General features: G+C 37.7%; 1 protein-coding gene across 2 annotated transcripts; it reads right to left on the bottom strand.

Moving 5' to 3' along the window:
• Window positions 1-446: 446 nt before the first annotated feature.
• Ca13 (carbonic anhydrase 13) lies at window positions 447-25,890 on the bottom strand. 2 transcript variants are annotated; one of them, XM_010645295.2, is made up of 7 exons: window positions 25,784-25,890; window positions 21,855-22,052; window positions 16,518-16,636; window positions 10,004-10,099; window positions 8,656-8,718; window positions 7,801-7,956; window positions 447-1,754 (listed from the first exon to the last, which is right to left on the bottom strand). In XM_010645295.2, the coding sequence occupies exons 1-7, from the start codon at window positions 25,818-25,820 to the stop codon at window positions 1,635-1,637; spliced, it is 789 nt and encodes a 262-aa protein (XP_010643597.1). In that variant the 5' UTR covers window positions 25,821-25,890; the 3' UTR covers window positions 447-1,634. The 2 variants fall into 2 exon arrangements, with proteins under 2 accessions (XP_010643597.1, XP_010643598.1); XM_010645296.2 differs by lacking the exons at window positions 16,518-16,636; window positions 25,784-25,890 and having other exon boundaries at window positions 21,855-22,023.
• Between the last annotated feature and the right edge of the window lie 6 nt (window positions 25,891-25,896).

The raw sequence follows: 25,896 nt of genomic DNA on the forward strand, positions 1-25,896 counted from the left end.
GAAATGCCTTCCCATTCAATGCTTTGTTTTAAAATCTTAAAGACTTCAAGTCATACAAATTAGGTTTAGTAAATATTCCTTTAAGAAGAAAAAGTCAAGAAATAATGTATTTTACTTGTGAGATGAACTTATACTGCATTTAATCTTGAGAAGAGAGGTAATTACCAAAGATAGAAAATACATTTGTTAAATATTCAATTCACCAAACATTTGCTGCATGTTAATCTTAGTCAAGGTGTCAGATCTAATCTTCAGAGGCTGATAAGTATTGTGACATGTATTGACAGTTATTGTATTAGAGAAAATATTACAGGATAATTTCCATTTTTGAATATACATTCAAAGGAAAAAAGAATCAAAATCCTGGAAGCCCAAGTAAACTTCCCTTGGAAGATGACAGGTGTCTGACATGTGTTCAAGTCTTAAATATGGTTGTTAGGTTAATATTCAGTGTCACCCCGTCACAGAAAGGATAAAGGAACACTGTCCTATCCTCCACCAAAAGCAAACAAAAATAAGAAATAGGTTAAAATTCATATCAAGTACCTTCGTAATGAAAGTTCTTGCAAGACAAAGGGATGAGTATAAAAGGGGAGAATGGGCTTTGCTACAGAAATGAGTTGAAGAGTTTATGGGTCGATGTATATTTATATGAGACTCACTGTATATATTTTCTTCACTCATTGACAGAAAAATGTCAAAACATAAGGCAAAAGTAGGCAACCCTGTCATCATGCTCATGCGTGGCTCTACCTGCTTCTGCTGTCTAAATCTGTTAGTTTCAAACCACATTAATGCCACCAATTAGCAAAAACTGCATCTTGTCAATTACCAGCCAGTTCATCATTAACACTACTGAATAATGTGAGACATGGTACAATTCATTACATGCAAATAGCTATTCATATCCTGAGGAATCCTTCACCGAAACTGTACAGATTATCTTTGATCTGTAGAATAGACACACCGAGTAGCTATATCCCATCCCAACCCCAATTCTCATATTATACATGTTATTCAAAGTATCAGAAGCCAAGTCTATAATTTCAGCACTCTAAGAGTCTGAAAGATTCCAAGTTTGAGCTCAGCCTGCGCAACTTAGTGACACAATGAGACCAGCTCAAACAAAAACTAAAAAAAAAAGACTGAAGATGTAGCTCAGTGTAAAGGCTGTGGGTTCAGTCCTCAGTACGGAAATATCTACTTTTGATGAACAGTAACAATATCAAAATATTAAGAATTGCTTGTTTAGCAAAAAGCACAATTCTATCATTCTGGAAATGAATTTTAAATTTTCATCCAACATCACTGGAAATATAACATAGCCTCTTGTAAGGCACAATTTTTAGGAGATTCTATGATCTGTGAGGCCAGCCATATTTTCATGAAGATTGAAGCAGATGTTTTTCATGTATTTTGATACACAAAATACAACACTTGGTGCTTGAGTATCTACAAGTGCAAATGTGGGGCAGATGAGTTTAGTTTAATTAAAGAGATGTGGTTTTCTTCCTGGTGCTGAAGGAGATGTAAAATGATGCCCATTAATGAGAACTCCAGAGAAGTACTGCTCCCAGGGAGTTCTGTGGTTTGTCTCCTTGCTCTCAGTCAGGGCAATCCCTTGGTGACAGCCCTTAATGGAATGAGGCTCTCACTTTGCGGCCCTTCAAAGGCTGAGGTGGACGATGGTTGCTCAGCAGAAAAGCTGCTGCTTCTCCCTCGGATGTACACAGGAGGCTGCGGAATTTGGCCAGCTGTTGAAAAAAAGAGCAGAAATAGTTTTGGAATGGAAAGTCACACCAATGCCAATGAATCACATAGAAAAATTAAGAAACTGATAGATTTTCCTTTATCAGGAACTAAAAATATTGCAATAGAAATGGTCTAAGCTATGCCTTTTATATCATAAAGAACTCTTCTGCCAATTCTCCTCTCCATACAAATACTTACTGTTCCAGAATTAAATATATATATAAGTATTCTGTGTTCAAAAAGCAAAGTCACAAGAGGAGACAACATTTAGAACGTGGCCTCAAGAGCACATATCTAGAAATCAGAGAATGGATTCACATGCATACGTGCAGCACATACACATTCACATACCGGATGTGTTTTATTTAAAAATGGGTGCAAGCACACATGCTGTGTTAAGCCTTATTCTTCCACTCAATATGTTGTAGGCATTTTTGCATGTCAATAAGCATAAATTTACATGACTATTTTTGATTGCTGAAAGGCTCTGTATAAATATGTTGCTCTATTTGGTATTTGTTTTGTTTTTTTGTGTTGATGAGGACAAATTAGTTAATTACTAAAGATGACAGCCTCCATCTTCTAAACTGTTGTCATCTCAAAGTCAAGCAAATCTAGACGAAGACACATCAGTTAGGTTTCCATCACTATCATTTACCTGAGGACCAAGATATCTCTTGTACAGTATTAACCAGAATAGGAAGTAATGGGGGCCAAGCCTGGTGGCACACGCCCGTAATCCCAGAACTTGGGAGGCTGAGGCAGGAGGACTGCTGTGAGTTTGAGGCCAGCCTAAGCATCATAGTGAGTTCAAGGCCAGCCTCAACTGCATAGTGAGACCTTGTCTCAAAAAACAGAAGGGAGGAGGAGGAATGAGCTTCTTCAAAATAAATGGCAATCATTTATAACTGCCCTATAAAGATAGAATTATTTATCATAAATAAGCAATGCGGTCTTTTCACAAATGATATTTTGTAATACCTTTTCAGACTCCAGACATGGAAAGGATCATACAATGGTTACAGCTATTACTCATGTTTCATTATACCATAGCTAAAACCAGCTGAAACTTAAGGAATCTGGTGAAGTCCAGTAGCAGAGGTTAATAAAATCTAATTTCTGGGAGGACATCTATCCTTCTACAGACTATGATAATGTAAGTCGCTGTGGAGGGGCCACTCCGGGTGGCTGTGCAGGAATGCTGAGCTGTACATTGGGGTGCTGGTTTATGGATCTCATCCACCACAACTTGTGTCCCTAGTTGATACCACAGAAGACCAGACTACAGTTTTATTTTACACACACACACACACACACATACACAGACACACACATAGGCCATGCACACACGCATGCACTTTCATTCCTCTGGACATTGATCATGGCTCTCTACTTTTGTACCACCTTAGCATCATCAATTTGGAACTGAATCTCACTCCAGATCATTTTCGAACCAGCTTGTTCATTTGGGTGAGCGTCTCTAAACCTGTCCTGATCATTCACCAAACCTTTTCCCTTTAAGACTCTGCCAATTACCTGACCCAGCTGGGTAGGCCCGATGCTGCCAACAGCTCCACAAGTCTGCTTCTTGCAGTGCCCATGTCCTCCCTGACTCGCCCCTGGCAGTCATATCTCCTCTCACAGGCACAGGCTGCTTCAGGCATAAAATCTACCCCTCTGTCACTCAGGCCAGCTCAGCACCCACAGGTGCCTGGAAGGAGTGCCCCAAGCTCAGACTTGAGGTTGACATACGTGGGACCAGTTTTGCTGGTCTCCTTACCTCTAACACTGAAATTCTAATTTCCTTGTGGAGCCATCCAGCAAGATGAAACATTTTTCCAACGGTTCTGTAAATAATTTTTTGCTATGCTCAAGATCTACCATCTTTAATAGCATTCTGCTGACTGCATAGATTGAATAATAACAAAAACAAGCTCTCTGACAGAACATAGTGCTCTGGGCACCACACTAAGTATATTACCTTCTAATTATGTCACTTAATCCCCAAAATAACCCCATTGGTGGTGTTCTATTAGCTCATCTGACACACAAAGATCTTAAGAGATAGCTGTGAAGTTTCAGTGAATAAGTTGGCTGGCAAATAAGCCAGGAGCTAACTGCACAAGCAAATTTCATCACTATTTTCCTCATTTCCCCCAGCTTCTTTCAGTTGTAGGACAGTAAACACACACACAAATACAGAGCAGCATAATAAACCACCACAAATGCATCCCTGAGCTTCACCTTCAACACACGCCCAACTTTTCCACCCACATTCCTACCCATTCTCACTGCCTCCTTTTCCTGCCCAATCCAGATTACTTGGAATCAAACTCTGAGCATCATTCATTGTAGCACAAACATTGCAAAAATGTAGCTTTAAAATATATAACATTTTAACACTCCAGGCACCCTAGATAAATCTGTCAGCATGGCTTCTGAACCTTACAACTCACCTTTCTAGATCTACCTGTCACTTCCGCATGCAGGCCCCACTTGGAGCCAGTTTTGTGCCCATGTTTATTACGGCATGATCCATAATGGAGATATGAATGCAGTCCAGGCGCCCACACAGATGAATGGATGAAGCATATGTGGTACATATGTACAATGGAGCATCACCCAGACATAAAAAGAACAAAATTAGGTCATTTGCAGGAAAATGGATGGAACTGAAGATCATGTTGGCCCTCAAAAAGATACCGTGTTTTATTTTCCCTAATTTATGGAATCTAAAAAAAGACATTTAAGTAGAAGGAAGACTATTAGACAAGAGGAAGGGAGTGAACAAAAGAAGGCGAAAGGAAGGTAACGGGCATGGGTATGGTCAAAATACATTATATGCATGTACAAAAATGTCACAATGACACCCAGTGTTCTGTAATATTAATGTGGACTAATACATTTCTTTACAAGGGGAATAGAATTAAAGCGAAGTACTTGATTTTCATCAGTTGAGTAAGTCAATTCAGATGACTTAGAATAATCCAAAGGGGCCTGGCAAGAAAAGCTAGGCTTTAAAAGAAAATGACAAGCAGGGCATGGTGGTGCATGCCTGTAATCCCAGCACTTGGGAGGTTGAGGTAGGAGGATCGCTGCAAATTCAAGGCTGGCCTGGGGTACAGAGTGAGTTCAGGGCCAGCCTAAACTACACTCCGAGGCTCTGTCTCAAAAAGAAAAGAAAAAGACAGACCTATTATTAAAAGCATTATAAAATACTCCGTCTGCTTGTTGGTGTGGAAGTTAAATTCTGAGGGAGAAAAATGGAACTGAATCAAGAAAAAGAAAATTTAAAAATCTAATTTCCCTTTTAGGTCAAACAGTTACTTAGCAAGAAATAGCAATAGAAAATTCCAGAGAAAAAAATCTGACACCATCTTATAAGGATTTATTCTTCACATCTGGTGACATTCAGTGACGAAACTGGATAATGAATAAAAATATTTCTCAATGGCCTTAAACAAGGGCTGCCAAAAACTGAGATTAAACATTATCTTTTATAAAGTAATTCTTTAAATCAGTGATACAAGATTTTCCTTTTAATTTATTGAAAGAGCTAATTTTACTAATTTGCATGATTTTAAAGTAAACTTCTTATTTTAGAACAATTTTAGATGTACAGAATTACTGCAGATATCACACATATTTGCCAGGTCTCTCACATTCAGCTTCCCCTACTATTCACATCCTACATTAGAATAGTATATTTTCCATAACTAATGAACCAATATTAATATGCTATCTTTATCAGAACTTTTATTCAATTTTTTGTGTTTTTACCAAATATCTTCTTCTGTTTCACAGTCCCACGGCAGGAAACATTACATTTAATAATCACATCTCCTTCGGCATTTCTTGATTGTGACGCTTTCTTAGACTTATTTTGCTTTTGACAAACAATGACAGTTTTGAGGAATCCTGATTAGGTATTTTATAGAATGTTCCTTGAGTGGGCTTTGTCTGATGTTTCTCTCATTTTCTCTTAGACTGGGTTTGGATTTTTAAAATATTCTTTGGCTTTATTTTTAACTCTCAAAACCACCATAATATTATAATAATTCAAATTATTATTAAATAACTTTCTCAGTCTAGTTAAAAATTAAAATGTCTTAAAGCTTCCTGCTATAGTATATTTAGGTTAATATTTCAAAGTGAATTACCCATTCCACCAGTGCTCTAAAATGAAGTTTTGTGTTATATACTTTACTGCATAAAAAGCACATCAATAATATTCATTCAAAGAGCCTTAAATAACATATAGTAATGCATTCACAGCTAGGTAGTTATAATTCCTAAACTTGCAAGGAGTTATATTTAATAAAGTTTATTCTTTTTTAAAAATTACATAATACATTCTGAAATAGGTTGGAAGAAAAATTCAACAACAAAAACAAAAAAAGTTATTTCCTAAATGGCTTTGAGGAATAAAGACACCCTTAGAATAGGAGGAAAACATGATCCCCTCATTACTACTTTGATGTAATTAACATTTATTACTAAGCTCTTTAAATTTAATACAGGAAGCTAAAAGTAAAAAGTAAAAGTTTAGCTTGTGAAGAAAGGAAAACAAGCTCTATTCCTAAACCACTGAAGCTGTTGTGGGTCATTTTTCTCATGATACAGTGATGGGGGGAAAAAACAAAACAGGAGTTTTATGTGAGTAAAGCTCTAGATTCAATAGAGACTTTCATAGAATGTTTTAATAAGTACACACCAATCTGAAATCCATCTGTAACCCTAAAGGCAAGGTCAATGAAAAAAAATGCCCAACAGAAAATCAATGTGTTCACCCCAAGGAGAAATGTTGCCTGAAATGGTCTTGGTAAAGGTGAACCAGTTTTGGTATGATTAGGTTGGGGTGGTGGCACATTCACGAGCAGGAGGGTGTACTTTATTAGTTGCAAAAATTATTAAACTATGTTACTGTTAAGACAAAGCAGCACTTAATTCAAGAACAAAAAGCCCATACATGAAATGCACTAAGGATCACAGCCAACAGAACATACAGGCCAGTCGCACAATTCAGAGCTTCAAGTAGAGTTCTGGGTGGTAAAGACACCTCTCAATCTGGCAGACTGCTTGGCCTACTATGGAGGTCAGTAAGCGATCAACAAAAGAAAATGAAGGGCTGGGATGTAGCTCAGTGATCAAGTTCTTGACTAGCATGCACAAGGCGGGGTTTGATACTTAGCACTGTAAAAAATTATTAAAGAAAAAAAAATTGAGTAAATGTCTTCAGAGGATGGGCACAGGTGGCCACCCCCACAGACTCATACCAAATGCTTAAAAGCACCTCAGGTCAGCCCTACAAAAATTCTGCCAACCAAAGCCAAAAACAACTTTGAAAGCAACATGACATTTACTCTCTTAAAATTTTTAAACATACATTATGACATCTTCTTAAACTTAACGGGCACAGACATTTCTGAATGTACTGCACCTATTACTGTTCTCAAAGTTCACCTCAAAATCGGTGGAAGAGGCAGTCTAGAGACTGACCTCAGAAAAGAGAATATCACCTTCTATGCGTGGCCTCTCCTGATTTTCCAGCCGCTTATATTTCAAGCCAAACAAAAGAAAACAAAAGCAAATGGTTAGGGTATTCAAAATGGTGTTTCACTCCCTTGGTTGTCTTTATGTATTTTACATTTCTAGGAAGTGAGAAAGAAATCATCTAACCAAGCAGAGATAATAGGTCAAAAATCAGAGAAGGTTAAACAAGAAAGCACAGAAAATAATCTAATCCAACTACCTAACTGACTAATGAAGGGAAAATGGCAGAAATTGCACAAGATTTTAAAAAATGATTCGAGAGAGCCAGTTGGGGTAACACACACCTGTAATCTCAGCCTGAACTACAAAGCCAGACCAACTACAAAACAAAAAAAGATTTGAAAGCTGGGAGTGTAGCTCAGCTCTTGCCTAGCATGTGTGAGGCCTTAGGTTCAATCCCTCGCAACACACACACACACACACACACACACACACACACACTTTTGTTCAGTTTCCCCTGAGTGAATCAAAATCAACCAGGAAGAAGAGACATACCTGCTGAGAGCTGATATTTATAGGCTGTTTTAAAACAATCCATGTGACACTCTCAAGAAGAGGTGGAACTGTCAGAGAACCAGGGTATGTCCAGTATTCCCAGGATGGGGGAAGCAGAGATAATGGGTCAAAATTTGTGAATCGGGTTTGTCTCCCCTGAAAAAAACAAAGAAAATTCCCATAAATTACAATGGGATAGCATTACACAGAAAGAAAACGTACATCCACTGAAATACAATGGAATTATACAGTATCTTCCTTTAGTGTATTAAGAATATCTACCTTCATCTAAAAAGGTACCATATCAAGGCTGGGCGTGGTGGCACACACCTGTAAGCCCAGCACTTGGGAGGCTGAGGCAGGAGAATCACTGTGAGTTCGAGACCAGCCTGAACTACATAGTGAGTTCCAGGTCAGTCTCAACTACATAGTGAGACCCTGTCTCAAAAAACAAAACAAAACAAAACAAAACAAAAAACAAACAAACAAACAAAAAAAACCCCAAAATAAATAAATAATAAAAAAGTACCATACCATGTGGATTTATTTAAGATTTGTTTTTACATAGGTGATCCTTAAAATGTGTTATAATTAAAGGCTTATTCTGCAAAACTGCAATACCAGAAACTAACTTTGCATAAATAGATTAGTGACTATCTTAGATAATGCAAAACCCTTCATAATTTTTAACAGATAAATGATAAATTACTAAGAAGTTGCATTTTTGGTCACGTATGTTGCACTTGTTTCAAAATAGCAGCATGTGCTACATCTAAGGTTTAAGTCTTTAAAGGAAGACAAAAACTTCAGGAATAAAGAAGATGCTAGTCATTAGCAAATAATATTTTATATTACCTTTTCTTTAATAGAATCCAAAATGTCAGTAATCTTTTGCAGCTGGGGATTGTGTTCACCAGTCTAAAGACATAAAATTTTAAAAGAAATAGTTATGTTGGCAAATCAAGTCTATAAAATTAATAACAATTTCCATTTCAATCAGTATTTTAAAATTATTTTCTAAAAACCTAATCCAGGACAGTAGAATGATTGTTCAGGAATAAAGATTCTCTTCTACCTAATAGCCTTATCTTGCCAGAAGAATTTGAACAAGATAATATTACAAGATTCCTGTACTGAACTTTCAGTTTAGCTCCAAAACTGATGGTAACAACTTAAAAATTAGTTAAGCTTTATGATTGTTCAAGGTATAAGTAAACTTGAGAGAAACCTTCCTTAGGAAACTAACAAAATACCTGCAATATTAAGCAAGCAGTGACATTCAAACCCTGGATTCCAATTGATTATGATAGTAACAGAAATTTTATGGTATCCAAACAATAGATGAAAAAATCTCTTACTTGCAGCTTAAAATGATTTGGGGTCCCATATCAAAGGGATAAGCTCTCATGTGCAAATGCATCATAAATATAAAAATATGAATTTTTATATATCTTTTCATTATCAGGGGTGTTGTAAATGTACCTGAAGTTTCTATACTTTTCATGATTAAAGTATATTCTCTGGCCCCATTTGGACCCTGCTGCCACCAACCAGCCTTGGTGGCCAAGGATAAGGATCTTCTGCTCTTCATGAAATGCCCTGCCTCTGCCCCATGCCTCACCCTGAGCCCCAGTTCCACAAATTGCAACCTCACACACAGAGAATGTGGCTTGGCAAAACTGCACACCCTGCAAGAATGTGGGAGCAGTGGGAGGTGAGAGGCCCAACCTGTCCTCAGGCATGATGACAACACTTGTCTGTCCAGATGTGAATACTAGACAAAGGGAAATAAAACAAAAATGTTTTTCTTATTTTGTCAGTATGTCTGAGCCAACACGCCATTGTGGTCAAACAAGAGATTCAAGAATCGTGAGCTTGAACTTTTCTCCGGACTCTGTCTCTAAATATTGAAATCAGGGATAAGAATGAGCTTAGAATAAACATTTTCTTCTTGGGATCTGTTGTTATTTCTGCTGCTGTTCTTCTTATTGTGGATGACGTTGTTGCTAGTCACAAAAAAATTATCCATCAATGGATAATTAGAAGAATCATAAGACAATGTTCCTAAACTAGTATTTTTAATATTCGCTTTAAAATGAAAATACTAATCTAAAACTAGTTTACTATTAAACCAGTTGAATGTATATGCCATGACTGAATCTAACAAGCCTTATCATTTAAAATGAGGTCAATGAATTCTCACCTGTAAAAATATTCCCAAGACAGCTAGTCCATCTGGCTCGTGAGCTGCCTCTACAAAGCCGGGGTATTTGTCTGAATTCCAGTGCACTACATGGAGCTGAAAGGGAGGTACAGAACATAGTTCAAACATCTTGTAAAGATCCCAAAAACCTAAATGCAAACAAAATGTTGAAGTACATGCTCTGATGCTGTATACTCATATGTATAATGTGTTTCTCATGAAATTCCTGGAAAGAATCCTATTTACTTTTATTCAAGAAAGATAAAGGTCGAGCAGTGACAGATCATGGTCGCATAGCCAGTCAGCGGGGCACCACTTTAAAGACTATTTACCATGCCCTGAGCATGCTAGCAAAGTCCAGCCTCTGTGCTTTCCACTGCTGAGATTGCAACCTGACATCAGACCCCAGATGCTAGCAGACTCTCCAGAGGAAGCTCAAGCTCCACAGATGGATAGAGAAGTAAGCAAGTAGAGAAGTCAAGGCCAGGTTTTCTGGGACAAGTTTGAGCAAGGACTGTGATTTCTCCTGAAAATGTACAGGGAATTTTGTTTTGTTTTGGTTTTTTGGTACCTGAGATCGAACTCGGGTCCTTGTGCTTGCAAGGCAGGCGGCGGAACCGCTGAGCTAAATCCCCCGCCCTACAGGGAGATGTTTACTGCTGTAGCTTAACACTTCTCATGGCTTGAAAATGCAAATTCTCCTTACAAAAAACTATATTAAGAAATACTCATGTTTTCTTATTAGATCATTTTAATGACAAATGATAACTATGTACATTCGTGGGGCACAATGTGATGTCTGGATGAAGGTATACAACGTAGAAAAATGAAGCCAAGCTAACTGACATATCCACCATTTCACTTACTTATTTTTTCAATGCATTTACTGCCTTCTGTAGATATGTTCAGACTGTTTGCTAAGAGCAAGTTGTAATAGCGAAAAAGACGCTTTGGGTCCAGAAACCAGTGGTGTCTGACGATGACGACAGAGGCAGCTGATGATACTGGTGGGCAAAAGAGGAACCTGGAACTCTAGCAAACAGACTTCCTTATTCTACAACCTACTCTTGTGCAAGTGGCCTCATGCGAGTTTCAAAAGAGAGCTAAACGTTCTGCCATGTAAGCAATACAGCATCACAAACATGTAGACTGCAGAGAACCAATAAAGCAGAAAACCACTTTGGAGATTCTTCGGTCTTGGTTCAGAGAAAAAAAATCTAGAGAGAAGCCAAAGGGCAGGATGACACACCCAAAAGATTAGCTCTGGTCATAAATGCCGAAGGCCAGGCCATGCTGTCCAAGGACCTGATATGAGATACTACCTTCAGATAAGAAATCCTGATGAATTGTTTTGGCACTTCAGGAAGGGAACAGTTATACAGGCCTCCATGCCAAAATTGCCCCTCTAGCTGTGAGAAAATTTTGAATATTCAAATAAATATTGTATCACCCCTTTTAAAATAAAACTTTGTATGTTATCGGTAATTAATAGAAAGGGATTCTGGACAGGTGAGAATTATCAGAAGCAGTCAACAATGAAACCATAAAATGCTGCACAATCAAGTTGGTGTGAGATAGCTGGGGAAGGAAACAAGCCTGAAAATACTGGAGGATGAAACGGATCCATTCGGCTCATGTGAGACAGGTGACAGTCCGCTGTCACGGAAGGGCTGATAAGGGCACTGGAGTTGTTTAAAATGGCTCCACACCAACACTCAGCTCACTTAGTAGGAAATGATATCAAAGGGCCCCGATAACACCGGATTAGAAAATGTGTAAGGAGAGAGAGCATTCTACCCACTGCATGTCACCATCCTTCTGCTGGCTAAAATCAGCAACTATTTGAAATATGATGGCAGCATATTTCAAAGAGCAAAACAAATATTTTTTTTTAATCTCAAAAGGGCCAGAGATTTAGCTCAGTGGTCCCACCGCCTTCCTCGCAAGCACTAAGACCCAAGTTTGATCCCCAGTACCAAAAACAACAACAACAACAAACAAAAAAACAACAACAGCAACAGAAAGTCTTCCTCTCTCCCTTGCTTAAATGGCAGAAATACCTTCAAAGAAGAATTCAGTGTTTATATTTTAATTAAAACTCAAACAATCAGCAAAGGCAGATTTCCTGGCTAACAATGACAGCAGCAATTGTTTTTGTTTTGTTTTATTTTGTTTGTTTGTTTGTTTGTTTGTTTTGGTACAGGGGAATGAACTCGGGACCTTGCGCTTGAGAGGCAGGCAGCAGAACCACTGACCTAAATCCCCGGCCCAGCAGCAATGATTTTGAGCTGAGAGACAAAAAGGTATTGTAGCCACTGCAAAGATAGAAATAAGATTCTTCTCTATTGGAAAATAATTTCTAAATGATAGTATTATTCAACTTTATTGTTTATAACTGCATATTAGTGACATAAAAAATACACCACCGAATGCTATGCCAAAAATTTGCCATGACTATAGAAATGATATGTTTCACTATTAACTACATATTTAATATCCTTTTTACATGTCATTGTGTTAGCCTTCTTTTTGACCTAGGATAAACAACTTATAAAGAGAATAGGCTTATTTGGTTCATGTTTTTTGAGCTTCCAGTCCTTGGTTGCTTGGTCCTTCTGATTTTGGATCTGTGGTGACGGAACACATCACAGAAGGAACATGTGATGGAGTGAAACTGCCCACCCACCACATCACCGGGCAGCAGAAAAGAGGAAGAGAAAGGGGCCAGTGTCCCTCTATCCTGTTCAAGGGCAGACCCCAAAGACCTCAGGACCTCCCACAAGGCCCCACCTCTCCAATAACACCTCACTGGGGACCGAGCACTCCCTTCATGGGTCTTGGCTGACATTCAAACCCCCAAAAAGAGCAATTATAGATAAACTATAGATAAAGTTCCAAACTTTGGGCTTTATGTGGTCTATTAGCCTAGTTTACGTAGACGCACAACTCTTGGGATAACAAATTTTATCCTTTAGACCATTTTGATCTCTCTTTGTAATGTCACAAATCATTAAGTCCTAAATTAAATTTTTATGTGATGCAGCTTTAAATGATTTTTTTCTTCCCTTCATTTCCCCTCCTTCCTTTTCTCCTCCTTTTCTCTTCTTCTTGGTCTGTTTGTTTTATAAGAGGACATAATTTGAAGACAGTTACAAATTTAAGTAATACAGGGTGCCGGGACAAACTAATGTCTTGGGACCCTTTCTAGAACTGCAGCCCAAGGGACTCTTTTGAAGCTGAAACCAAATGCACAAGACTCCCAATTGCCACGATCTCCAGCCCTGACCTATGCTTTAAACCTGGCTGTGTATCCAATGGTTCATTTTGACATAAGCCTAGAATGCCGAACAGGCATCACAAACCTAACACGTCCAAAACAGACACCTAATTCTTCTCTGCAACCTGCTGCTCCCTGGATTCACCCAATCTCAATAAATGGCCCTAATCATCCTCCAGGTGGCTCAAGTCAAGTCCTTGGGAACAAATGTTTTTGGTCTCCTCTCTTTTCTTCCTTCTATACTGACATCCTTTTCATGGGCAGGTCCTGTTCACTTGACTTTCACAAATATAATCATCCGTCCAGCTCCCTTCGTCTCCACCACTCCACTGTCCAAATCACTGCCACTACTCACTTGAGCTGCTTTCATAACCTTCTGGTTTTCTCTCTGCTTCAACATCTGCCCCACAGCAACCTCTTCTCCATGTGACAGCTGGTAATATTTTGCCCACATCAGAAAGTTCCATTGTCTTCTCCCCACGGCATTAATAAACTCCAAACTGCTTACCATGCCCAACAACACCTGATGTGATGTGGCCTCTGCTGGCCTCTCCAGGACACAGTCCATAGCTTTGTCTCTCTCATTAGTTTCAATCCTATAGGCCAATGCTTTTCTCTTTTTGAAGACCCAACTTCATTCCTGTCTTACAGCATGTGTCCTCGCTGTTCCCACTTCCTGGAAAGCTCTCTCTAGATTTCCTCATAGAGCTTCCTTGTTGTCTTTCAATCTCAATCTATATATTATTTCCAAAAGGCTTTCTACTCTACCAGAACACATGGTATTATTTCTGTCAAAGAATTTACCATGTATCACATATTTGTATATGTGCCATTTCTTTGTTTGTTGTTTACCTCTGCCACCCACCGGCTGTGATTTCTGCTGTCTCTATCCACAGTTCCTACCTCCAACCCAGAACATGGACTCCTCCCTTCCTCACCCTCAAACCCAATCAACAAACAAATCCCACTAGAGCTGCCACTTCCAGTATTCCAGCCTTTTCCCGGCACTATCTGTATCTGTAACTTATCCTAAAGCCTCTTCAGGGTTCCCTTTAGCCACTCTTGCTTCAATCCAAGATATAGCTAGAGTTTGAATGATGTATTTTTGAAATTTACAGATGATCAATTCCCAATTCAAAGCCTTTCAGTGGCTTGCCATTGCATTTAGAATGATATTAATGACCCTTTCAATGGCTTAAGGCAACGAACTCAGGTCCATCTCACCCTCTTGCCTTCACTCTCCATGTTCTGGCCACATAGGCCACTGCGTTCTTCAAATATTCAATATTCCTTCATCCTCAGTCCTCAAAATGGATCCTCTGCAGGACCACTGCTGTTTCTTGCCCTTGCCTGGTTCACTCCTGTCCATGCTTCAGGTTTCAGATTGAAAGCCCTGTTCCATGGAGAAGCACTGTATGACCCAGGTCTGGGTTAGGCTGCATGCTTATGAGATTTGTGGCATCCTTACTTCTTTCCAGCACTGCCTTCAGGATAAGTACAAAAGACTATACAAAGATGAGGGACACAGCCGGGTTTCCATTAATTCTTAGAGTGAAAGAAGGAATGAATGTATGAGCCACTGAAATAATAAGTTGCCTTACAGACATCATCACAGTATGAAATTCCAGTCAAAGTTTTATCACAAATCAGAAAATTGTTCCTGATCTGCAGTTTAGGGCTTTGAGCATCTCGGAAAATTTCAGGATGTGAGGTCCTTTTCAGAAAACTACTTGTCAACTGGCAGTAAATCTCCCTAATAGTATGCTTTCAAGTTTATGAAAATACAAAGTATAACCATAAAGCTTGGGATCAATCTTCCTTCATTGCTAAAGAAAATGAGAGACCAGTGATCCAAAGCAGTCAGCTCTTAATCTCTGCAGACCTTCCAAAATGTAGAACATTTAAATTTAGAATGCAAACGTTTAGGAAGCAAACATGAAAACTGTTCAATAGATGACATAACTGAAACACCATACAGGTTCAGGAGTCTCACTTTCTATGTTCTTGGCATCTTCTAGCCACCACCATAGAACAACTGTGTATATCCATTTCATCCTCCACCCTGAAGACAGAGCAGATCCCACACGCTAAGGTATACAAGAGGGATAGCTTCAAAGGGCAGGTGTACATACATGGTAATGGAAAAAGAAACTGGAAAAAAGCTCTGTTTGCTGGATTCTGCTGAACAGCATGGTGCATGAGAAAATGAAAGTCTGTCCTCACCTGGGAACACTGCTCTGTCTTGCCTAGATGCCTCAAAAGACAAACTCATTTCACCTGAATAATTTCGATTGAGTCATGCAAAAACTGACTTTCATCTCACGATAAGCTGAATATTAGCAATATTTAATCAGATTAAAATTTGAGGCATATTATGCTTTGTCCTTTCACCAGAGGGTTAGAAAAAGTAGAGCATTACTGTAAATGAATATAATACCAAAAATAGAATAAGTTACCAGTTGAAACGAAACAAGTCAATGAAAGCTTTATTTTATGTTATGCTTTACCAGTGATCTGAATAATTAACAGAGATTCCATTTTATATGTATAAATGTAAAGGTCCTGGAGTTTAGCAAAGTTTTCCTCAGTAGAACTTTGCCATTTAGTATCATTTTTTTAATATGGGCTTTTTAGACTTTTGTCTAGATCAAATACATACATAGTCCGATCTAAAACAAGTATTTATTTACCTCCCTTCTCACTGGCCTTTCAGAGATAAAATGGATAAAAGCAGAATCTGTAATTTGCTGTCAGACAGACCTAGGTCTAAATCCATTTCATTGCTTCCTACCTGGGTAGATTACTTAATTGTTCCAAGTCTCCAGTTTACTCATTCCTAAAATGGGAACATACAAGTGGCAACTCTCGGACTTGCTTTAAGGCTCAGCAGGGCCATATTTGAAGCCCTCATATCAATAACTATGATACTGAATGAATACAACTCTTCCAGATACTGAAATACTTAACTGGCTCAGAATCTACTTGGGGTCAGGAAAGCTATCTTCTGTGTCCCTTAAATCTCACCACTTAAGAAAACCCCGAGTCGCCGGGCATAGTGTTGCACGCCTGTTATCCCAGCACTAGGGAGTCTGAGGCAGGAGGATCGCTGTGAGTTCGAGACCAGCCTGGGCTACATAGCAAGTTCCAGGTCAGTCTCAACTACATAGTGAGACCCTGTCTCAAAAACAAAACAAAACAAGAAAACCCCGAGTCACCAAGAAGCATCTGGTGGCTTACCTCCGCAGCATACCTCACTCCGTCCACCATGTGCTCAGAGCCGTGGTCATCAGATGACCCCCAGTGAAGGTGGAACTGTCGTAACCTGTAGCTTCCAGTGAGAGGACCCCCACATAGAACTAAACATCAACACGTTTTTAATGGTTAGTGAGAAAAAAATTAGACATCCTGCCATACCCTACCACATTCCCAGTATTACTCAACCTGTTCGTGTCCTCCAGAGAATTTTTTACAAATGTGATATCTAACTTGCTGACAGTAGTACAATTTTAAATATAAGAGAAGTAGATCCAAAACACTTCTAGAGTTTAGAGGGTCCATGATGCAGATTTTTATCTGCATTTACTCTGGAAAATTACTAGTAGAAGAGACTGGGAATTCTGGATCCAAATTCCTCTGAATTTCTCTGTTTTATTGAGGGCAAGACAGCCTCTCTGAAAAAGGAAAAACCATGCCAAGAGGATCTTGGTAGAGCAGGTCACTGCTTCATAGCTAGGGCACAGGTATCAGTAGAAGGCCAGAGCTTAATCAGGTATGGTTCCAGCACTCTGGGAGGCTGAAGCAGAAGGATCACAAGTTCAACATCAGCCTGAGAAAGGTAGTGACTTAGTGAGATCTTCTCTTACTGGGGATATAGTTCAGTGCAAAGGCCCTGAGTTCAATTACTACTACCACCCCCAAAACAGACTGGCGCTCCCATTTTCCACCAACTGCATGATCTTGGACAAACTCTAACTTCCAAGTTTCAGCTTCCATGTCTACAAACTGGAACTAGTGATGGTATTCTCTCTAACACTGTAATGAAAATGAAGAAAAATTAAACTATTATATATGGTCTCAACATTTGTCAAGAATCATCCACCTCACATAAGAATTTGGATCCAGATATCCTTATACATAAAAGTGGCTATTTCCAAAGCATTCTGAAAAATAAAAAGAGAGAGCCACTTAGATCAGTTATAGGACTTACTCTTAAGCTATTCTGTTAAAACAGAATAATTTTATTATATCTTCTCCCACCAGGCGGTGCTCATGAGGGCAGAGCTGGGTCCCCTACTATGTCCACCAGTTAGCACAGTAACTACTAGAGAAGATGAACAAATGTGTTCAGTTTCAATGTGATTATCAGATAAGTTAATTTAAAAGGCACATTTCCCTGACACCCATAATCTGTGTACATTACACAGTCTGTATTGATTGATGATGGAATGAAATTCCAAAGGAAAACAAATCAACGGCTTATCATTTTTTTCCTCGCTATTGTGTAATAAAACCTGAGCTGAATGATAAAGTTGTTCCTTCTTGGACAAAAAGCAGATTAGAAAGCTTGAATAATCTATGCAGAGTTGACTTTGGAAGAAGATGGAAACAAGCTGGCTCCAGAGAAAGAAAGAGATATGAAGAACACAATGATAAGAACAATGGGGGATCTCTGGAAAGCTGCTCGGAGCGCAGGCCTTAAAGTCACGTTAGCACATATGTCCTGCGTAGCTAAGCAACAGATTACCTCACATGTTGCATATGTAGACTCCACTTTTAAGGGCTTCAAATAAAATGTACCCTTTGGGATCATAATCATGATTAAAAGTAGAGTCAACCATTTGCTTGGAGCAGTGCTTTTTCAAAGAAGCGTGGTGGGGAAAACTGAGTTAATATATCAAAGTTTAACATGGACTTTGAGATGGCCTATAACAAAACAACTAAGCTACAGTACAAAGTTAATAATGGCAAGAAAAATTACTTTTAATGAACATGATTTCATGTTTTCAAATGTCAAATTAGGCAATCTACTTCCCAACCTAGTTAGTATTATTGTCTTCATTTTATGCTTAAAAAGAAGTAATCATTTCTCCAAAGTCACACTTGGCATATATAATCCATTTATTCTTTCATTTACAATATTTTTAAAAGGTTATTCAAAATGATTATTTTGTATAAGACTTCTACAGAGAGTAAGAAAGCAGAGTGAAATGCCACAAAAATCCAGACACAGCTATTATCGACAAGGAGCCAGTAGCTCAGTGGAAAGACAGAGAAGCCTACCTGGCAGTTATAAGACAAGGAAAGTCCTAAGACAGGACGAGCTCAGGATGCCTTGGGAACCACAGAAGGGGTGGCACAACCTGTCAGGCGAGGTTCTGGGATATGTGACATCCTAGATCCAGAAATACCAGTAGCTGAGCATGAACTGCCTTGTCTTTCCTCATAGGATCATGATTTCCCTCATCAAATTATTCGTACACAGTATTCAGTAAAGAATTTGCTGTATCTGCCTAAAGAATGTCATATCCACATGTCCCTTTTTACAGGACTGTTCAAGTTCTGAAGGGTGGTTATCTTTTGGTTAACCATGAGATGGGCCCTTGCCAAGACAAGCAAACCCTTGAAGAACTAGGAGAAAGATTTCACTGCAGTCTGTTGATGGGCGTATATAGTAGTTACTTCTGGTCACGAACAGAGAGACAGAGTTTGTGGAAATGGAAAGTGCATCTGGGAAAGGGGGAAGATGGGAGGAGGGGAGGGGAAGGTAAAGTTAAGAAGATTAAGATGTGACGCACATATGTACGAATACTCCAGAAAGAACAAACAGTATTTATTATGGATCACAAACAAAACATACACTGATAACAATTTGTTCTAAACAGGAATGACTTCTTTACAAAATGAAGACTGTTCTGTTCAAATTAGTTTGCTACAAAAAGTATCTCTGTGCTTTTTGTAGTTTACCAACACAAAAGAAAAATCAGCAACAATTTACGTTGACTATGATGGTTTTTCTTTTTGATTGATTTAATCCCTAAAATCATAATGAAACAATATCTTGCTCCATCCTAAGAAAAAAGAATGACCATCATGACCTATATTTATATAACTTCTGTCTCAGAGGAGTACAAAGTGCATACTCTATGAACATTTTCAAATAATCCTGGTAATTTCATTGTGATTCAAATAAGAATGATGTCTTCATGTAAACAAAAGTCACACACTAGTGATCAAAAACTAAATGTCAAATCTGGAAACACTTGCAAAATTATTTCACTGATTAGCCCAAAGTAGAGTGAAAATCAAAGGAAGAAAGCTAAAAATGGAGGGGGTGGGAGGAGAAAGAGAGAAATCACAGATCACAGATCAAGTTAGACTAAGATTTTTTTTTTTCCACCAGAAATGCCTACAATTTTAAAGAAAAGATTTAAAGTTTTAGATGAAGGACATTTCTTACCCTAAAACTAGAAGTGAGTAGTGTCATATTTTTAATGTTTGAGATACTACACATAGTATCAAACGATAGTTGTGAGTGGCATAAATTTTATATTTAGAAGCTTTTGACTACTTTTACAAAGTACCCATGACATCAACTACATCTAAAGACCCAGAGGAAATATAATTCAATATATGTTAAAGGACAGGTTCCTACTTTTTTCCCGAAAAAGTTGAAAATACTATGTGTTAATTTCTCCTTGTGGATTTTTTTATAATGTTTTAAAAATGGATCACTCTTTATGAATTTGACAAATACCAGGAAAAATTTATGTAGGTTATAATTTTAGCTGACAATAGTTTTACATAAATGTAGAATATTATGAGCTTAAGGAATATACTAAAACTTCCCTCCAGTGATGGATTTTAAAAATTTAACTACATTTTTTCATGCATAGAGCAATATCCTAATATCAGATAAAAATAAATCATTTGTGAGAAGCCTTAAAAAAATCTTCCAAACTATGATTCTGTATAATCTTTTTTCTCATCTTATTTCCAAACATGATATCTTGGGCAGTATCTATACCTGGGCAGTAAGTATGCTCAAAGAAACAGTAAATGTTTGTTTTAAGAAAATATTGTTGTCTTCTTCAAATCAGTTAGGAAATTAACAAATGGGCTACTGTGACTCCTCACAGTGGCCCAATCTGTGTCTCTTATTTTTACTTTTGTCTTTTCCTCTCTTTGTTCAGCCCAAGTTCACTCTACAGAGCTAGTTCTTCCCTTCACCCCTCACTTTTCAAAAAAACTTTTGGCACCATTAAAAAAAATTAACAAATGAACTAAAGTTTTATTTGATGGGTTCATTATCTATTTACATTAATTTTTCACCCTATCCCATGGAAGAAAAATCAAACAACTTTTATTACAGGTCTAACAAATTAATAAGGATAGATGTTTCAAATATTCCTTTTTTAAAAAATTAAGCATGTCTTCTTCCTTCTTAAATGTCCATTGTTAGGAGAATGTTGTTTTTGATACAGGGATAGCTGATATAATTTATTTTTATTTTAAAAAGTGTTAGATCTGCATATTTTAACCTGGAAAAATGTCCATGTATAGATTTTCAAATAGGAAAAAAAATTTCAGAGTAATAAAGAATTGGTACAAATTTATTTTTAAAAATGAAATTCAAAACATGATATACATGTAGGCACCCATAGCTAAACATTTATATATTATGAATGAATATAGCATTAGTTAATGGGGAGAGATTATAAGGAAACTTAATTTTTATCATACATTTCTTTATTTTTTATATGTATATAAATATATATTACCTTTGCAATTAAAATAAGGGATTACAATATCTAAAAAAACAAACATTTTTCTACTAAACCACATGGTAACTGGCATTATAGATATGTAAATAAATATTAAAATAATTACGACTTAAAACTTTCCCAAAACAAATAATTACTATTAAACTTCAATATTTTCATAAAGACAAGTGCCAAATGAAGTTATAGTAAGTTAAGATTAATTTTAAAATATTATTTACCTACCTTGTTTGATTGGAGAATTTTAATGTTTTTCATTTATCATTGTAAAACCAAGGACAATTTTATAACCTTTTTGTACATAGCTGTTGCATGTAGGGCAATCTGTCTTTATGTAGGAGTAAATTACTCTTTAAAAGGAAAAGAATCTTAGATAATTTTCCCTTTAAGTCAAGTGTCTTGTTGTTTAAATAAACTTCTTATTTAAAATGAAAAATAGGGCTGGGGATTTAGCTCAGCGGTTCTGCTGCCTGCTTTGCAAGGACCTGAGTTCAAACTGGTATCAAAAAATAAATAAATAAATAAATAAAATGAAAATATAAAATAAAATTTTATTTACCATGTCCTTTTGCAACTACTCCTTTGCATCACTTTGAAGTAACCTATTTAAAGTTCCAGATATGTAACTAGCCATCTCAATTCACATGAAGAAAACAAATATTTCAACTCAGCAAATTCCAAGTCTAGCATTAATAAAATATAAATAAGAGAGTAAAGTCTAATCATCCAACTTCCTTGTCCGAGACACACACAAACACACACACACACACAAAGATCAAAAGAAAGAAATGCTAACCTGATTTGTCCTGTGTGTCATCAAAGTCAACACTGAAGGAATGGCCACTGTTCCTGATGATTTTAGCTGAGCTGGGGTCATACTTGATACTAAGAGGTCCGAGGGAAGAGTCGTATTTCACTTCTTTGGTTTTAATCTCAATGGGAGATTGTTGATCACCATCGGCAACAGGGAAAAATTTATTCCAGTGAATGGGACCTTGAAAGCATAAGACCAAGAAAAAAGGACCAAGTTATTTCACTCAAGAAAAACTTACTAAGTGCACTGTACTGCACTGTGTCTAAGACTGAAAAAAAAAAACAATGATTAATAAAATAAAATCCTCATTCTCAGGACCTTCCCATTTATTTTTTTTTTGAAAAAGCCTACATGTTGTTTTGTGTTGTTTTTTTCTTTATGGGTATAGCAACCACCTGTTTTGTCTTAAATCATGGTCAGAATTAAATAACCCACAAAAACAAAAGAGAACATAAATTGTTATAAAGTACTTTCTAGAGGTACCCACTTAGCAAAAAAAAAACAACAGTACAGTTCATCACTGAAAACAAAGGGATTCAGTCTCAGACCAAGAATGTGCCCTGGTTGCTTTAGAGGTCAAGTTGACAGTGTTGGGAGAGTCAAAGGAGCTGAGAAAGCTAAGTATCAGAGAAAGGGTGTCAGTCCTAAGATACTGTCCTCTGTGTTTCTTTCTTCTTTATTCTACTATTCACTGCAATTTTCTGGTGTCACTCGGACCTCAACTTCACTACCTGTAATGTGCAATCAACATGCCAAGGTCATATATACATCTTTCACATAAGATAATCCAAATAAAATGGCTGTGCCATGTCAAGATAGGTAATATTGTCAGTTATTTACAGTGGAATTGGTGCCAACGTATTTCTCTTTCTACATTTCATCAACTATGGAAATGATCCCGGGAAGTATAGCCTTCTCTCTTTCTACATTTCAGAAGGTCCTTCAGGGATTTTTATTAGTGCCACATTTGGATTCCAATACAAGGGACGACTGTCATCTTGATCCTCTCTTCAAGATAAAATTGCATCAAGTTCACCAACCAGAGTCTCTTAGGCAAAATGAAATAAGACGATAAGCTGACAATTCCTTGGACTACCCTCTTTGTTTCTCTGGGAGTTTCTATTCATATTCTGCCTCTCAAAATCAACAGCCAGCAAGGTTGCACCTGCATGTAAACTGCAGGTCTTGCTACAGATGTGAGACTCTTAAATTCTCCTCTCTGTTACGTCCACAATTTACATGACCATCGCCAGGTGAGTAGTGCAGAAGGTGGCTGACTAAGCTTTTCCCTACTTCGATTACCACTTTTTCTAACTTAAGTACTAATTAAAACAGCGGAAAACAACTGTTAAACATGTTACTAACAAAAACAAATATATCACAATTATCAACAGCTTCAATCCCTAAATCTAAAGATGCTTTTTAACTCTTTGCTCTTGAAAATTAGAAAGCATACACTGTTTCACATATGCTTGAGCTACAAAAAGTCGTAGCATGAATATATAACTGTGTGTTCAACTTTAACAGTTGTCCATTTGTTAACTTGACATTTTGGATCAAAGCAACTTGAGTATTCAGAAGTCCTTAGGAAATATTGCAGAAAAGGCACTACATTTCCCTATTTCTGTTTTCATTTACTTTTTTTAAGTATTCTCTTTTTATAATCTCAAACTTTCTATTTCATTGCCACCAAGTATGAGTTAACCTAATCAGAACCAGATTTTAAATATGCAAAGCACACATCATAACATGTTGCTGCCTTTTTTACAGTCAGCAAAGAGCTTTCCTAATGCCTTTCCATTGCTATATAATTTATAAATATAATTGTTTTTGAAGTGGCAAACCAAATTAAAACAAAACTAGTTCATTTCAAATGCCCAATATTATCTAACCTAAAATAACCAGGTTTAAACTTATTTAATATTCATAGTTCTTAAGCCCATAGTGGTATATGTGCACGCGTGCACGTGTGTGTGTGTGTGTGTGTGTGTGATGTCACACTGCCTAATCCAAACCAATACAAAGATCAAAGGTTAGTGGAAGACATCTCAAGCTGTCTGTGAAGGTGGTAGCCTTCGAAGGCTTTGCCTCATGAAATTCCTTTCGATCAGAGCCGAAAAACCCAGTCTAAACATTGGTTTTGCTAATGTCTAAAGAGATAAAAAGCAACAAAACGACTCATCAGGATACAACATATTTTCAATAGGATTTTGCTAACATTAATCTACTTAAAGGTGTGGTCATGAGAAAACTACTGAATCTAACAGAAAGGAATGACCCTCTAAGTCCTAGTTGAAATGCAAAATCACTTCTTGTTAATGTCTTTTCTGAGATAAACTTTTTAAATTTCTGAAGATGATTTTCATCGTGGCCAATTCTAACAAACAATACCTACTGATTGTAATACCCTTTTTGCTAACCACAGTGAAGACACTATTGACTCCTAATACTTAAATAACAATAATAAAAATATTCCAAGCCAGATTTGGTAGTGCAGATATTTGGTAGTGTAATCACAGTGCTGGGGAGGCTGAGGCAGGATGACCACAAGTTCAAGGCCAGCATAGGCATGCTGATAAGACCCTGTCTCAAAAAAAACAAAACAAAACAAAAAATGCTGCGTAAGTAGATCAACGGTAAAGCACCCCTGAGTTTAATCCACAGTACAATATAATCAAATAAACAAATGAAATGATTCCTGCAGAGAAGGGAATGAAAGTTGTTAAGTCCATTTTTCCAAAGCATGAATTAGAAATTAACAAAATGCAAGATTAAAACCACAGCTTCTGTCGAAAATTCTTCTAAATGATCTTTCATTATTAAAGTTTTAAATTTCATCTGCTTTCACTTTTAAATTAACAAGTTTAAATTCATAATTTTAAACTTTGATTAGAAAGGGAACTTTTCTCCCAGATCTCAGGAGGCTGAGGCAGGAAGATCTCAAATTCTAGGTCAGGCTGGCATGACGTAAAACCAACAAAAAGGAAATTGTTTCTTTGTAAAAACAAACTGTTTATACAATTTTAATATATAATACTGTTCAATAATAAGCATTCTAGTTGAAGGTTTATAACTATTACTTTTCACAGCCCTCGTTTTGACAGTCATGCAACATAACATTTTCTTGGCGTCAGTTTGGAATTATTTTGAACAACATCATTTGAAATAATCAGTTCAACTGAACATATAAACAAGAACAAATATTTTACTTTAGGATATATAAATCATATTGCCAATCATATTGTCACTCCAATCGATAAATATATTTTAATCATTGTATTGTAATTTCAATAATCCTTTGTTAGCCCTCAGTCTCTGCAAGGATGAATGTAAGAGAAGAGAAAAGTGAAGCCCAACATATAACTTCATTTCCCAGAAAGAACCGAAAGCCTCGTTACAACAGCCATTGAGAAATTTTCGGCACTATTTTGGTTGCCAAGCAGCCAACTTAATGTTCAGTGTTCATGTGCAACTCATTAAAATTTCGCAAAGACCTTTTCGATGATTTCCATGATTTGTTTCTCCGAAGTGAACAGTGTGACCTCACAGGGCTGAAAGCGAATCTGTCCTCATTTGTCATCTGCCTTCTCGTCCCCAAACTGTCTTCTGAAGTGGCTGCTAGCACGGAAAGCTCTTGGCTTTTCCAGAGAAGGTGATGAGTGCCCAGGAAGATCTGGGGCCCGGGACTCCTGACCCGGCTAATACACATGGAAACCCAGCCCCACTACGACCCACGCCCCGTCAAAGACGCTTTCCGGATCCACCGGACCGAGCCCCCACCCCCACCCCCCTTCCTGCGCGCGGCTCCGAAAGGAACCAAAAAGTTTCCTGCAAGTTGGAGCCGCGCGTGGCCAGTCCCCGCCCCACCCGGTCCCCCACAGAGCCGCTCCAGAGCGGGGAAGGGCGCTCACCGTTGTGTTCGCCGTATCCCCAGCTGAGCCGCGACATGGTCCTTCGGGGTGGCACGCCGTGCACGGGGTGGCCGGCAAAGAGGCGGGAGGAAGCGGGGCGGGCTGGAGCCAGT

This window comes from Fukomys damarensis, unplaced genomic scaffold (assembly GCF_012274545.1).
Source record: "Fukomys damarensis isolate Sample0158 unplaced genomic scaffold, DMR_v1.0_HiC HiC_scaffold_5, whole genome shotgun sequence".
Classification (NCBI taxonomy): Eukaryota; Metazoa; Chordata; class Mammalia; order Rodentia; family Bathyergidae; genus Fukomys; species Fukomys damarensis.

Excerpts from the sequence above, each read along its gene's own strand:
- Ca13 (XM_010645295.2), bottom strand. The coding sequence starts at position 25,820 with ATGTCGCGGCTCAGCTGGGGATACGGCGAACACAACG. Across the intron at positions 16,637-21,854 it reads TGACACACAGGACAAATCAG|TTCTATGTGGGGGTCCTCTC; the intron begins GTTAGCATTTCT and ends GTTGATGTTTAG. Across the intron at positions 1,755-7,800 it reads TAAATATCAGCTCTCAGCAG|CTGGCCAAATTCCGCAGCCT; the intron begins GTATGTCTCTTC and ends TTTTTTCAACAG.